Source organism: Oryzias melastigma, linkage group LG10 (assembly GCF_002922805.2).
Source record: "Oryzias melastigma strain HK-1 linkage group LG10, ASM292280v2, whole genome shotgun sequence".
In the NCBI taxonomy this organism is placed as follows: Eukaryota; Metazoa; Chordata; class Actinopteri; order Beloniformes; family Adrianichthyidae; genus Oryzias; species Oryzias melastigma.
The window spans coordinates 13,882,413-13,895,117 of NC_050521.1; the positions used below are offsets into that span (position 1 = coordinate 13,882,413).

The following is a 12,705-nucleotide window of genomic DNA, read 5'->3' on the forward strand; positions in this document are numbered from 1 at the left end:
ATGTAAAGAAAAACTGTTATTAAGCCTCATCTGTAAATGGGAGGGCATGAAATTGCGTCATTTTTCAGCCTATGCTTCAGAAAAAAAATAAAACTAATTAAATTTTCACTCGATGTTTAATTTATGTGTTCTAACAAATAGACCTTTACAAAAGAAACATATACAAACACTTTCGAATTAGGTTCTTTCTGTTTGTCATTTGATTTTATATAATTGGTTCCAAAACAAAACAAAAAAAATGATGTACTTCGGAAGCAACAAAACATATTATTACGTTCTGTTTTTTAAATATAATAACTGTGACAATGAAATTGCAGCTGTCACTCGTTTAAAACTGCATTGACCGATGATTTGCGCATTTATGGCTCACCTGCTGACTCTCAAAGGTCCAGGTACTGTCAGGTAAAGAGGCGTCCAGCACACTGATGACCTCCTTAAAGTCTGTGGTGCTGCTGGGTTTAATCAGAGTGAAATCACTGTACTCTGACATGGGAGACATGCAGGACCTGAAGGACTGACTCTGAGACATCATGTCTCCTCCCAGGACCTCCACGTACTTGATGGGTCCATCGGTGTTGAGCTGAATCTGCAGGTTTCTGTTGGGGTTCTTGTAATCCTCAGAGTCTTGGCGTCTCATGCTGCAGCAGCAGCTGCCGCTGCTTCTGCTGCTCCTCATGCATTTCACCGCTAAGATGACAAACGTCAGCAGAGACAGCACGGACACCGAGGCCAGAGACAGGATCAGATAAAGGGTGATTCTGCCGCTTTTCTTGCTGGGCTCGGACGCTTTGTGGAGTCGCAGCTCTGAGATGGGCTCATGGAGAGCGTCCTCCAGCAGGATGGACACGGTGACGGTGGCGGATTGGAGCGGCTCTCCGTCGTCTTTGATCTCCAGGATCAGCCTCTGAGAGGAGTCGTCCTGCTCGGACACAGCGCGTTTAGTCCTCACCTCTCCTGTGTACAGATTGACGCTGAACAGAGAGGCGTCTGTGGCCTCCGCCAGTCTGTAGGAGATCCAGGCGTTATGGCCCGAGTCCGCGTCCACCGCCGTCACCTTGGTGACCAGGTGACCCGCTTTGGCGGAGCGGGGCATCCTCTGATGAGACAGGGAGCCCAGAGCAGCGGACGAGGGGTAAATGACGGCGGGGGCGTTATCGTTCTGGTCCAGGATAAAGACGTGGACAGTAGCGTTGCTGCTGAGAGAAGGAGAGCCCTGGTCCTTGGCCTGAACGTGGATCTCAAACACCTTCAGCTTCTCATAGTCAAACGAGTGCATGCTGTAGATGCTGCCGTTCTCTGAGTTCATGTAAACATAGGAGGACACGGACACGTCCTGAACTTTAGAGTCCAGGATGGAGTAAGAGATCTTTGCGTTTTCACCTGAATCCAGATCAGACGCGGATACTGAGAACAGAATAGAACCCGGAACTCCGTTCTCCTTCAAATACACGTTATAACACCGCTGCGTAAAAACTGGAGGGTTGTCATTCACATCAGTGATGCTTACAGGAATCATTTTTGTACTGACCAGAGGAGGAGTACCTGAATCTGTTGCTGTAATTTCAATACTATAATCAGAAATGCGTTCACGGTCTAAAGGACCGTTTGTGACAAGAGCATAATTATTGGCAAAAGATGGTTTAAGAGCAAATGAGGACGTTTTAAGGAGCTGCAGAGTCACTTTTCCGTTCTCACCAGAATCAAGATCCCGAACGCTGAGTAAAGCAACTACAGTCCCACTACTAGAGTCCTCAGGCACAGACGTAGACTTTGAAGTTAAAATGATTTCTGGAGCGTTATCGTTCACATCAGTGACATCCACCTGAACGGTGCAGTGGCCCTCCATTTTAGGGAACCCTTTATCTTTGGCACTAATGTCTATTCGATATGAGCTCTGAGTTTCGTGGTCTAACTGGCGTTTTAAATAAATATCTCCAGTTGCAGCATCCACATGAAACAGCTCCTGCACTGATGGGTGCGTGTGCACGCCCAGAGAATACTCAATCTCCCCGTTTGGCCCCTCATCAACATCCGCCGCTCTTGTTGAAATAACAAACGATCCGTTTGCGCTATTTTCCTTCACATCTACTTTATAAAATGCTTTTTCGAACTGCGGCACGTTGTCATTATTATCCAGCACATTTATGGTTATCTTTGAAGTACCCGATTTCACCGGGTTCCCTCCGTCCACAGCAGTCAGGAATAAACTATGAACCGCTTTTTTCTCTCGATCTAAGGATTTATTCAGCACCAGCTCCGGAACCTTCCGCCCGTTTTCAATTTCTTTCACTTTCAGAGTAAAACACTCATCTTTGCTGAGAGTGTACGTCTTTAATCCGTTACTTCCAACATCGGGATCCTCCGCCATCTCTAAGGGGAAGCGAACACCCGCCACTGTGGACTCAGCTATTTCTATGACGTGATCGCTTTTCAGAAAAGTGGGAGCGTTGTCGTTCACGTCTTTAATTTCTACCTCCATCCGGTGTAACTGCAGCGGGTTTTCTATCACCACTTGCAAAGGTAATAAACAGCTGGCGCTTTGTCCGCACAAAGCCTCCCTGTCTATTCTGTCGTTTACCACCAGCTCTCCTCTCCCCGCATCCACGCTGAAATACTGCTCACCAGCCTCGGACGCGACGCGTAATTTACGCTCAAAAATATCCGACAGTCCCAAACCCAGATCTTTTGCGAGGTTTCCAACCAGGGAGCCTTTTTCCAGCTCCTCCGGGATGCTGTACCGAGTCTGTGCGTCTATTGTACTCCACAAAAGGAAGAAATGATGCCACCACAGAGCCTGCCATCTCCTGCCTCGATGTTCCATTCTCTTTGTTATCCACGGTTGTCACAACACGCAAGATCCCGCAGAAATATCATCGACTGAGAATATCCATGTCCATATCCACCGGGGATTTTTCCCAGAAAAATCCATAGATGAGCATGACTGGAAGTAAATTAAAAAGATGTAATACCGGAACGCCGAAGCGCACCGTCCTCGAAGCAGAACACACAACGGAGGAGTGAGAGCGCGTGAGTGGGGGAGGGAGTAGATCTCTTTGTATAACACTCAAAGCTATTGGTTCACTGCAGAGAGCGAATGGAGATCAAGAGACGCGCTGGAGAGTCAGCAGAGCAGTGCAGGATGTTAAGATAGGATTTGTAGCACATAGATTTTCACAAGAAATAAGCAGCTTATGAATTGTTTTAATCAATACGTGATTTACTGTATCATTAGGTAAATATCATTTTAAACATCAAATTTATCAGGAATTTAAAATGAATAAATCTTGTGATTTATTGTAATGAAAGCAATTTGATGTATGTTGAGATTTATAGGGGCACATCAGAGTTCAGCTATTTAGTTTAAGTTTTGTAGCAGGATTTAAAGGGAGGGGGAAATTGGCTGTTTGTTTTGGTATAAAACATATTAAAATATGTAATATATGTTAAGTTTTGCCAAATAACTTTCCAATATCAACTCAAACAAAAATCTGATGGGATCAAACTCTGATTTAAGGAATTATTTTTACACAAAAATGACAATCTATTGATAGAGCCCAGTCTCAGTAAAATGCGTGCATATGCCACGATTTGGGAAATACCGTGTATAAAATACGCCAAAACCGGTTTTTGCGTGCATATAATACGCGCGGTCCTAAACATGTTAAAGTCTGTTTTCCACGTTTGACACGTCCCCTGGTGGAGCCGTGAGCATCACAGACAGCCCCACAAACGAACAATTTGCTTTTCTAACCCTAACCATAACCGTAATCCTAACCTTAACCGGGAACGACGTCATTTAGAAAAGAGCCGGAGGATTTCTGACCACGTGATCAAAACGAAACCTAAAAAGCGTGTATATTGTACGCCGGCGCAACCTATCCTCTACCATTGCGTATCATATGCACGCAAAAAGCGTGTTTGGCGTATATTATACACGGTATTTCAGAGTGCAAAGTCGTGGAATATGTACGCATTTTACTGCACTGTGTTGTTTACACGCAGGCTTGTCGCTGTCCAGCTAAATGGTGCTGAAGGTCTCGCTCTGGCAGTAGAAAAGGAACATCAAAGTACGTAAACTATGGGGAATAATTCATTTCTTCCCTTTTAAAATCAAACAATGTTTATATTGGAAAATCAGTTTTTTTAAATGTTGAATACTGATTTGTTTGTCCACATTTTCAGTAAGAACATGTACAAAATTCCAAAGTTAGTTCCCGAAATAATGTAATGACTTTAGTTAAAACGCATTTGTAAAAACACCAAGAACAAATCCAGTAATTAAAGAATTAGGTAAAACATGTAAAAAAAAAAACAAGACAAAAAATCTAAGGAAATAGGATATTTAAAAACCGTTCAAATCAAAGCCTTCAGATCAAACCAAATAATCTTTAAAACTCTGTGCTCACCTGCTGACTCTCAAAGGTCCAGGTACTGTCAGGTAAAGAGGCGTCCAGCACACTGATGACCTCCTTAAAGTCTGTGGTGCTGCTGGGTTTAATCAGAGTGAAATCACTGTACTCTGACATGGGAGACATGCAGGACCTGAAGGACTGACTCTGAGACATCATGTCTCCTCCCAGGACCTCCACGTACTTGATGGGTCCATCGGTGTTGAGCTGAATCTGCAGGTTTCTGTTGGGGTTCTTGTAATCCTCAGAGTCTTGGCGTCTCATGCAGCAGCAGCTGCCGCTGCTTCTGCTGCTCCTCATGCATTTCACCGCTAAGATGACAAACGTCAGCAGAGACAGCACGGACACCGAGGCCAGAGACAGGATCAGATAAAGGGTGATTCTGCCGCTTTTCTTGCTGGGCTCGGACGCTTTGTGGAGTCGCAGCTCTGAGATGGGCTCATGGAGAGCGTCCTCCAGCAGGATGGACACGGTGACGGTGGCGGATTGGAGCGGCTCTCCGTCGTCTTTGATCTCCAGGATCAGCCTCTGAGAGGAGTCGTCCTGCTCGGACACAGCGCGTTTAGTCCTCACCTCTCCTGTGTACAGATTGACGCTGAACAGAGAGGCGTCTGTGGCCTCCGCCAGTCTGTAGGAGATCCAGGCGTTATGGCCCGAGTCCGCGTCCACCGCCGTCACCTTGGTGACCAGGTGACCCGCTCTGGCGGAGCGGGGCATCCTCTGATGAGACAGGGAGCCCAGAGCAGCGGACGAGGGGTAAATGACGGCGGGGGCGTTATCGTTCTGGTCCAGGATAAAGACGTGGACAGTAGCGTTGCTGCTGAGAGAAGGAGAGCCCTGGTCCTTGGCCTGAACGTGGATCTCAAACACCTTCAGCTTCTCATAGTCAAACGAGTGCATGCTGTAGATGCTGCCGTTCTCTGAGTTCATGTAAACATAGGAGGACACGGACACGTCCTGAACTTTAGAGTCCAGGATGGAGTAAGAGATCTTTGCGTTTTCACCTGAATCCAGATCAGACGCGGATACTGAGAACAGAATAGAACCCGGAACTCCGTTCTCCTTCAAATACACATTATAAGACCTCTGCGTAAAAACTGGAGGGTTGTCATTCACGTCAGTGATTCTGACAGGAATATTTTTTTTACTTGAAAGAGGCGGCACACCTGAATCTGTTGCTGTTATCTCAATATTGTATTCAGAGATCTTTTCTCGGTCGAGAACACCGTTAGTAACGAGCGCGTAATTTTGTGAGAACGACGTTTTCAGGGCAAAATTTGAGTTCTTCTGGACAGCCAATGTGACTTTTCCGTTTTCACCCGAATCAAGGTCTCGCACACTGAGCAGAGCTATTACAGTTCCATTCGATGAGTCCTCCCGCACTGGCTTTGGATGTGAGGTGAAAATGATTTCCGGTGCGTTATCGTTCACATCCAAAACTTCCACCTGCACACTGCAATGCCCCTCCATTCTCGGGGTGCCTTTATCTTTAGCACTCACGTCCAACTCATAATTAGAAGTTGTTTCGAAGTCTAACTTTCCCTTTAAGAACACGGTTCCGGATACAGAATCAATGGTAAAAACAGAGAGAACGGTCTCCGGTGTGCGCGCTCCAAATAAATATTCGATCTCTCCGTTTTGACTCTCATCGGCGTCTGTCGCTTTTGTTTGCACTATCAATGCACCCTTTTCCGCATTTTCGCTCACTGATACTTTATATGATGGTTTCTCAAACAAAGGAACATTATCATTTATGTCTAAAACCGTGACGGTGATTTGAACTGTCCCTGATTTTACCGGGTTTCCTCCATCTAGCGCTGTCAGAAGCAACTTGTGAACAGCCTTTTTCTCTCTGTCTAAAACTTTTGCTAAAATCAATTCAGGGACTTTCCTTTCACCAGCAACCTCTTTTACCCTGACGCTGAAGCTCTCTTCTTTACTGAGACTATAGGACTTTAGTGAATTACTGCCGACATCTAAATCGACCGCGCTTTCTAAAGGAAACCGAACCCCCACTACTGTGGACTCTGCAATTTCCAAAGTGATTTGATTGGATGGAAACCTGGGTGGATTATCATTTATGTCTAAAATTTCTACTTCAACGCGAAAAAGCTGCAGCGGATCTTCAATGACGACCTGCAAAGGCAACACGCAGCTCGCGCTTTGTCCGCATAAATCCTCCCTGTCTATTCTCCCGTTCACCACCAGCTCGCCCTTCCCCGCATCCACGCTGAAATACTCCTCTCCAGCCTCAGAGGCGACGCGTAATTTACGCTCAAAAATCTCCGACAGTCCCAAACCCAGATCTTTGGCGAGGTTTCCTACCACAGAGCCCTGCTTGAGCTCCTCCTGGATGCTGTACCGAGTCTGTCCGATGGTTGTACTCCACAAAAGAAAGAAATGATACCACCAAAGGGCTTGCCATCTCCAGTTCACGAATCCCTTTCTCTTTGTCATCCTTTATCGGCTACAACACACGGATCCAAGTCGACAATGTGCGTCAAAAAACCTCAAATCCATCATCAGTTGCGCAATTTCCAAAGATCTATTATTTGCCACGCTCCAAGATGGAATAAAAAGTCATGTTTAAAAGCGTTATAATCCAAAGCACAGCTCATCGCTTCCTCCGTGCTCCAGCTCTTTGCAGTGTGACTGTTAACAGCGCAGAGGCTGATGGGGGCTGGGAGTAGATCGCTTTGTACAGTTCTCTCTCCTATTGGTGCAGAGCTCACTGCTGTTTTGTCCAATCAGGATAAACCTGAGACACAAGCAGCTTCAGCACACACTCTCCTCATTCTCCTCCCGTTTGACTTACTCAAAGATGGAAAATAACAGATATTTTTGGAAAAAACAATCAATACAGTTTAGGAATAAAAGATTCAATCTGGCAATACATTGATGAAGGTCTTGTTATTTGCCCTGGTATTAAACGTTTACTTTGACTTAGAAAATTATATTAAAGAAACGCATTTAAAAGTATAGATTTATATTTCATTTTAATATTAATGCTAAAAGTCTTCAAATATTCACGTCATTTATTGACACTTCTTTTGTTTACACTTTGTGTATTCTTACTGTCAGTTTTGGCGCCCGGAGGGCCGCGGGTTGAAAGACAGAACTGATCTCTCGGCTACTTTTTGCTTTGTTTTGATCAACCTACATAATTTGAAAAACTCTATTCTGTTTCATTCCTGGTTAACACTTCCTACTCAAAGAACAGCGGCAGCCGCTTCAAGTGGAAGTCCTCAGTCTTTGGCCTTTACATTTTATTTCTACTAAGGTTTTATTCATATGCATTTTCAATGTTACATCTGTTTTATTTCCATGTGTAATTTGATATTTTACAAAAAATCGTGAAGTATTAAACTTTTTATATAAATAGTTCCCCTGTCAAACATGCCATGCAGAAGTGCGTAACTTTAATTATGCTCAGATGTGGAAACAAAGCACATTCTGTTTGTAAACTAAAAAGAAAAAAGTGCTGCAAAGATTTCAGTTAAGTATTAAATGTTATGTTTTTGTGCAAACCTAATCATATAGCATAATGCTAAAGAGCTGAGCCGAAAAAAAAAAAAAAAAAAAAAAAACAGAACTACTTTCATCACGTCACGGTTTAAGCATTAAAAAAAAGTTAATAAAATATTTTAAAAGTTTTTTTCCTGCTCACCTGCTGACTCTCAAAGGTCCAGGTACTGTCAGGTAAAGAGGCGTCCAGCACACTGATGACCTCCTTAAAGTCTGTGGTGCTGCTGGGTTTAATCAGAGTGAAATCACTGTACTCTGACATGGGAGACATGCAGGACCTGAAGGACTGACTCTGAGACATCATGTCTCCTCCCAGGACCTCCACGTACTTGATGGGTCCATCGGTGTTGAGCTGAATCTGCAGGTTTCTGTTGGGGTTCTTGTAATCCTCAGAGTCTTGGCGTCTCATGCTGCAGCAGCTGCCGCTGCTTCTGCTGCTCCTCATGCATTTCACCGCTAAGATGACAAACGTCAGCAGAGACAGCACGGACACCGAGGCCAGAGACAGGATCAGATAAAGGGTGATTCTGCCGCTTTTCTTGCTGGGCTCGGACGCTTTGTGGAGTCGCAGCTCTGAGATGGGCTCATGGAGAGCGTCCTCCAGCAGGATGGACACGGTGACGGTGGCGGATTGGAGCGGCTCTCCGTCGTCTTTGATCTCCAGGATCAGCCTCTGAGAGGAGTCGTCCTGCTCGGACACAGCGCGTTTAGTCCTCACCTCTCCTGTGTACAGATTGACGCTGAACAGAGAGGCGTCTGTGGCCTCCGCCAGTCTGTAGGAGATCCAGGCGTTATGGCCCGAGTCCGCGTCCACCGCCGTCACCTTGGTGACCAGGTGACCCGCTTTGGCGGAGCGGGGCATCCTCTGATGAGACAGGGAGCCCAGAGCAGCGGACGAGGGGTAAATGACGGCGGGGGCGTTATCGTTCTGGTCCAGGATAAAGACGTGGACAGTAGCGTTGCTGCTGAGAGAAGGAGAGCCCTGGTCCTTGGCCTGAACGTGGATCTCAAACACCTTCAGCTTCTCATAGTCAAACGAGTGCATGCTGTAGATGCTGCCGTTCTCTGAGTTCATGTAAACATAGGAGGACACGGACACGTCCTGAACTTTAGAGTCCAGGATGGAGTAAGAGATCTTTGCGTTTTCACCTGAATCCAGATCAGACGCGGACACTGAGAACAGAATAGAACCCGGAACTCCGTTCTCCTTCAAATACACGTTATAAGAACGCTGCGTAAAAACTGGAGGGTTGTCATTCGTATCTAAGAGTTCAACGAGGATTATTTTTTCACTTTTTAGAGCGGGTTTCCCAGAATCTGCGGCAATAATTTTTACTTCATAATAACTATACATTTCCCGATCAAGTTTACCATTCGTCACTAAGGAATAATGATTTGAGACGGATGGATTTAACTTAAACGGCGAATCAGAAGAAACTTTCAGCGTAACTTTACCATTATCACCTGAATCGGGATCTCGTGCGCTTAATAGTGCGATTACGGTACCAACCGCCGAATCTTCTGGAACCGGACTAGTTAAGGACGTTACAATAATTTCAGGAATATTATCGTTAATATCTAGCACTCTCACTTCTACACTACAATGTCCATCCATCTCAGGGTTGCCTTTGTCTTTAGCAGTGACATCAAATCGGTGAAAAGCGTTTTTTTCGCGATCTAAGACTCCTTTCACAACAATATTCCCAGTGGAGGATTCAATATAAAAAAGAGACAAAATTAGATCCGCAGTTTGTTCTGCAAAAAAATATTCAATTTCCCCGTTTAATCCTTCATCCTCATCTGTAGCTTTAACGCGCAAAACTTCATATCCGGGAGTCACGTTTTCACTTACATTAGTTTCGTATGCGTTTCTTTCGAAGCGTGGAGCGTTATCATTGATATCAAGGACTATAACTGTTATGTCAGATGTTCCTGATAGCACCGGATCTCCCCCGTCCACAGCAGTGAGGATGAGGTTGTGCACGGGCAGCCTTTCTCTGTCGAGCGGCTTCTCTAGCACCAGCTCGGGCGTCTTCCTGCCGTCCTTCTGACTTTTGACCGACAATTTAAAATGTTCGTTTTTGTTCAGTAGATACGAGCGCACGGAATTGATCCCAACATCCGGATCCTGGGCAGCTTCGAGCGGAAAGCGTGCACCTGGATTTACCAGCTCTGCAATTTTGACCACTTTTTCTTTTGTCGCAAAAACAGGAGAGTTGTCGTTTGTGTCGAGGATTTCAATTTCAATTCTGTGCAGCTGCAGCGGGTTGTTTATGACTAATTCCAAAGGCAGCAAACACGACGCCTTTTGTCCACACAGATCCTCTCTGTCTATCCTCTCAGCCACCACCAGCTCTCCTTTCCCCAGGTCGACGTTAAAGTACTGCTTCCCAGCTTCAGACGTTATCCGCAGCTCACGCCGGTACAGCTGAGAAACAACCAAACCCAAATCCTTCGCTATATTTCCAACCACAGATCCCGCTTTCAGTTCCTCCGGGATGCTGTAGCGAGTCTGAGCGTCTATTGTACTCCACAACAGAAAGAGGTGGTGCCACCACGAAAGCGCCCGCCATGTCGGCAGGCTCGTCCGCATTATTCCACCTTCTGTAAATCCCATCTCGCTTCTCTCCTTCTCCTCTCTTTCAAACAAAGCGCGGGGTTATAATCCAGTATAGATGAGCAGGCATAGAGACGATTGAACGTCATACTTTGTGTTTGAATACGTCTCCCTCCCCTCCATGTACCGAAGAGTAGCGTTAGTGAGGGTGATGCTGTGCTGCTGAGGCTCACTTGATCTCTTTGTACACCTCTGCACGCGATTGGCTGAGAGGGAACAGTGATTTTAACCAATCGTGGCGCTGGTGGTGCGTGCATGCGCAGATGAGCAGTGAACACAGAGGGAGACATAGACTATTTATTTTGTCTTTTTATTACATTTTAATATATTTTGGATATTAAATAAATAGTTAAATGTGCATATTGATATGCACTAATACATTTATTGCAAAAAAATGAATGCGCCTTTATCAGGATAAATAAAGTCATTATTAATGGATTTGTTGTTCCTTCTTTTGCAGATCTGCATCCACCTGCTGCCTGCACTCGCCTTTGTGCAAAGGCTCTCCGTTGCCTTCCTGCGGTCAGACGACGGCAGTGCACCTGCTACGTCATCCCGGCTTTGCACCTCCACAGATCATAGAGAGCAGTGACAGCTGCCTACACAAAGTACCCGTATGGAGGTCTGTAGAGCAAGAGGAAAAGGCGGGGGCGAGTGCGCTGCAGGGAAAAGCGCCTCTCTCTCTCCTGCTCTTTCTCTCAGTCACTTAGACACACGCTTACATATCTAACCCCATTCATTTAACATACAGATTATAGTCTAAAAGGAGCAACGCATGATTTTTCTTAGGAACATTGTTGCACAATTTTCTATGCCTTTCATTGCAAAAATACAGAACAGGTAAATAAACACTGTTTTGAACCCTTCACTTAGGTATACACACTACTTTCTTATACATTCCACATCTTAAAATTAAATAGTCAAACATAGGGAGAAATCGGACAATCTGACTTCAGCACCAGAGATGTGGACAGCGCTATGCGAGCGGTCAAGCGCTGCACCTCCATGCTGCAGTTCACACGTGCTCCGTGAGCTCAGTTAGAGAAATCTCCATATATACTCAAATGTAAATGTATCAGAATATTTAGAACATGGAATCAAAGGGAAAAAAATCAGATTATTTCCTTATACATGATACATCTTCAACAAAGGGAACGACAGAAGGAAATGTGGAGAAACTAGAGAGACGCATTAACAGACTAGTCTGGTTTCAGCACTAATGTTGTGGACAGCGCCACACAGGCGACGAAATGTTGCCACTGCAAGCTGCAGCAGAGGCAGCGGCTCACACATGTTCTGTGTGCTCAGTATCAGCAGGAGAGAGGGAGAGAAAAAGAGACAGTCTGCGAGGAAGATATGCAATTCTTGAATCTATAAATAGAAATTCTAATAAACACAAAAATATGTACATAATTGTATTTTTGTTATATAATATGGCACATCTTAAATGCGGTGAACGACAGTGGAGAGTACGGTGGAGAGCAGAGCCAGAGGAAGCAAAAAGACCTGATTTCAGCACCATACATGTGGACAGCGCCACACAGGCGGTTAAACAGTGCAGCTGCATGCGGCAGCCGAGTCAGCGCTCACACAGGCTGTGTGCTCAGTCAATGACAGAGTAGGGAGAGAGGGGAAAAAAAGGATGAGAACCATGAATTCATTTGACCATTTCCCCCAAAACAGACAGTTTAGTGAATACAAAAATATATATATTGCACATAATTGTAAATGTATCAAAATATTAGAGATTTTGCGTCAAAAAAATGCACATTTATGTCACATTTTCAACAAGGCAATGAGGGTAACGACGGAAGGAGATGTGGAGAAACTAGCGAGATAGACAAGCAGGCCGATCTGGTTTCAGCACCAACACGATGGACAGCGCCACACAGGCGGCTAAACGTTTTAACGGCACGCTGGTGCAGTCAGCGGCTCACACTGGTTCTGTGTGCCCGCAGTCAGCGAGAGAGTCTACGAGGATGAGTCATCCTTCAATCCATTTGATCATTTTAAAGAAAAAAATATATTTAAGGAACGTAAAATAGAGTATATATTTATGGAACATCAGGAATATGGTGTCGAAAAATAGCAACATATTTCTCAGATGGTACATTTTAAGTTATGTGAACGGCAGAGGGAGATGTGGAGAGCACC

General features: G+C 45.0%; 3 protein-coding genes across 27 annotated transcripts in view; all 3 read right to left on the minus strand.

The window, feature by feature from the left end:
- The window catches only part of LOC112153685 (protocadherin gamma-C5), a 529,198-nt gene that overhangs the window by 22,705 nt on the left and 493,788 nt on the right, over nt 1–12,705 (minus strand). The window contains exon 1 of one of the 25 annotated variants that reach the window (XM_036213877.1): nt 371–3,024. The exons of 23 other annotated variants lie outside the window; for them this stretch is intronic. In XM_036213877.1, the coding sequence (XP_036069770.1) occupies nt 371–2,821 (2,451 nt within the window). In that variant the 5' untranslated portion in view covers nt 2,822–3,024. Of the gene's footprint in view, nt 1–370; nt 3,025–12,705 lie in introns of those variants that run through there. One more of the 25 variants, XM_036213884.1, reaches the window with a different exon arrangement.
- Nucleotides 314–7,045, minus strand: LOC118599224 (protocadherin gamma-C5-like). The gene is made up of 2 exons (XM_036213904.1): nt 4,407–7,045; nt 314–370 (listed from the first exon to the last, which is right to left on the minus strand). Exons 1-2 carry the CDS (start codon nt 6,864–6,866, stop codon nt 329–331), a joined length of 2,502 nt encoding a protein of 833 aa, XP_036069797.1. The 5' UTR covers nt 6,867–7,045; the 3' UTR covers nt 314–328.
- Nucleotides 7,632–10,727, minus strand: LOC118599223 (protocadherin gamma-C5-like). The gene has a single exon (XM_036213903.1). It carries the CDS (start codon nt 10,549–10,551, stop codon nt 8,041–8,043), a length of 2,511 nt encoding a protein of 836 aa, XP_036069796.1. The 5' UTR covers nt 10,552–10,727; the 3' UTR covers nt 7,632–8,040.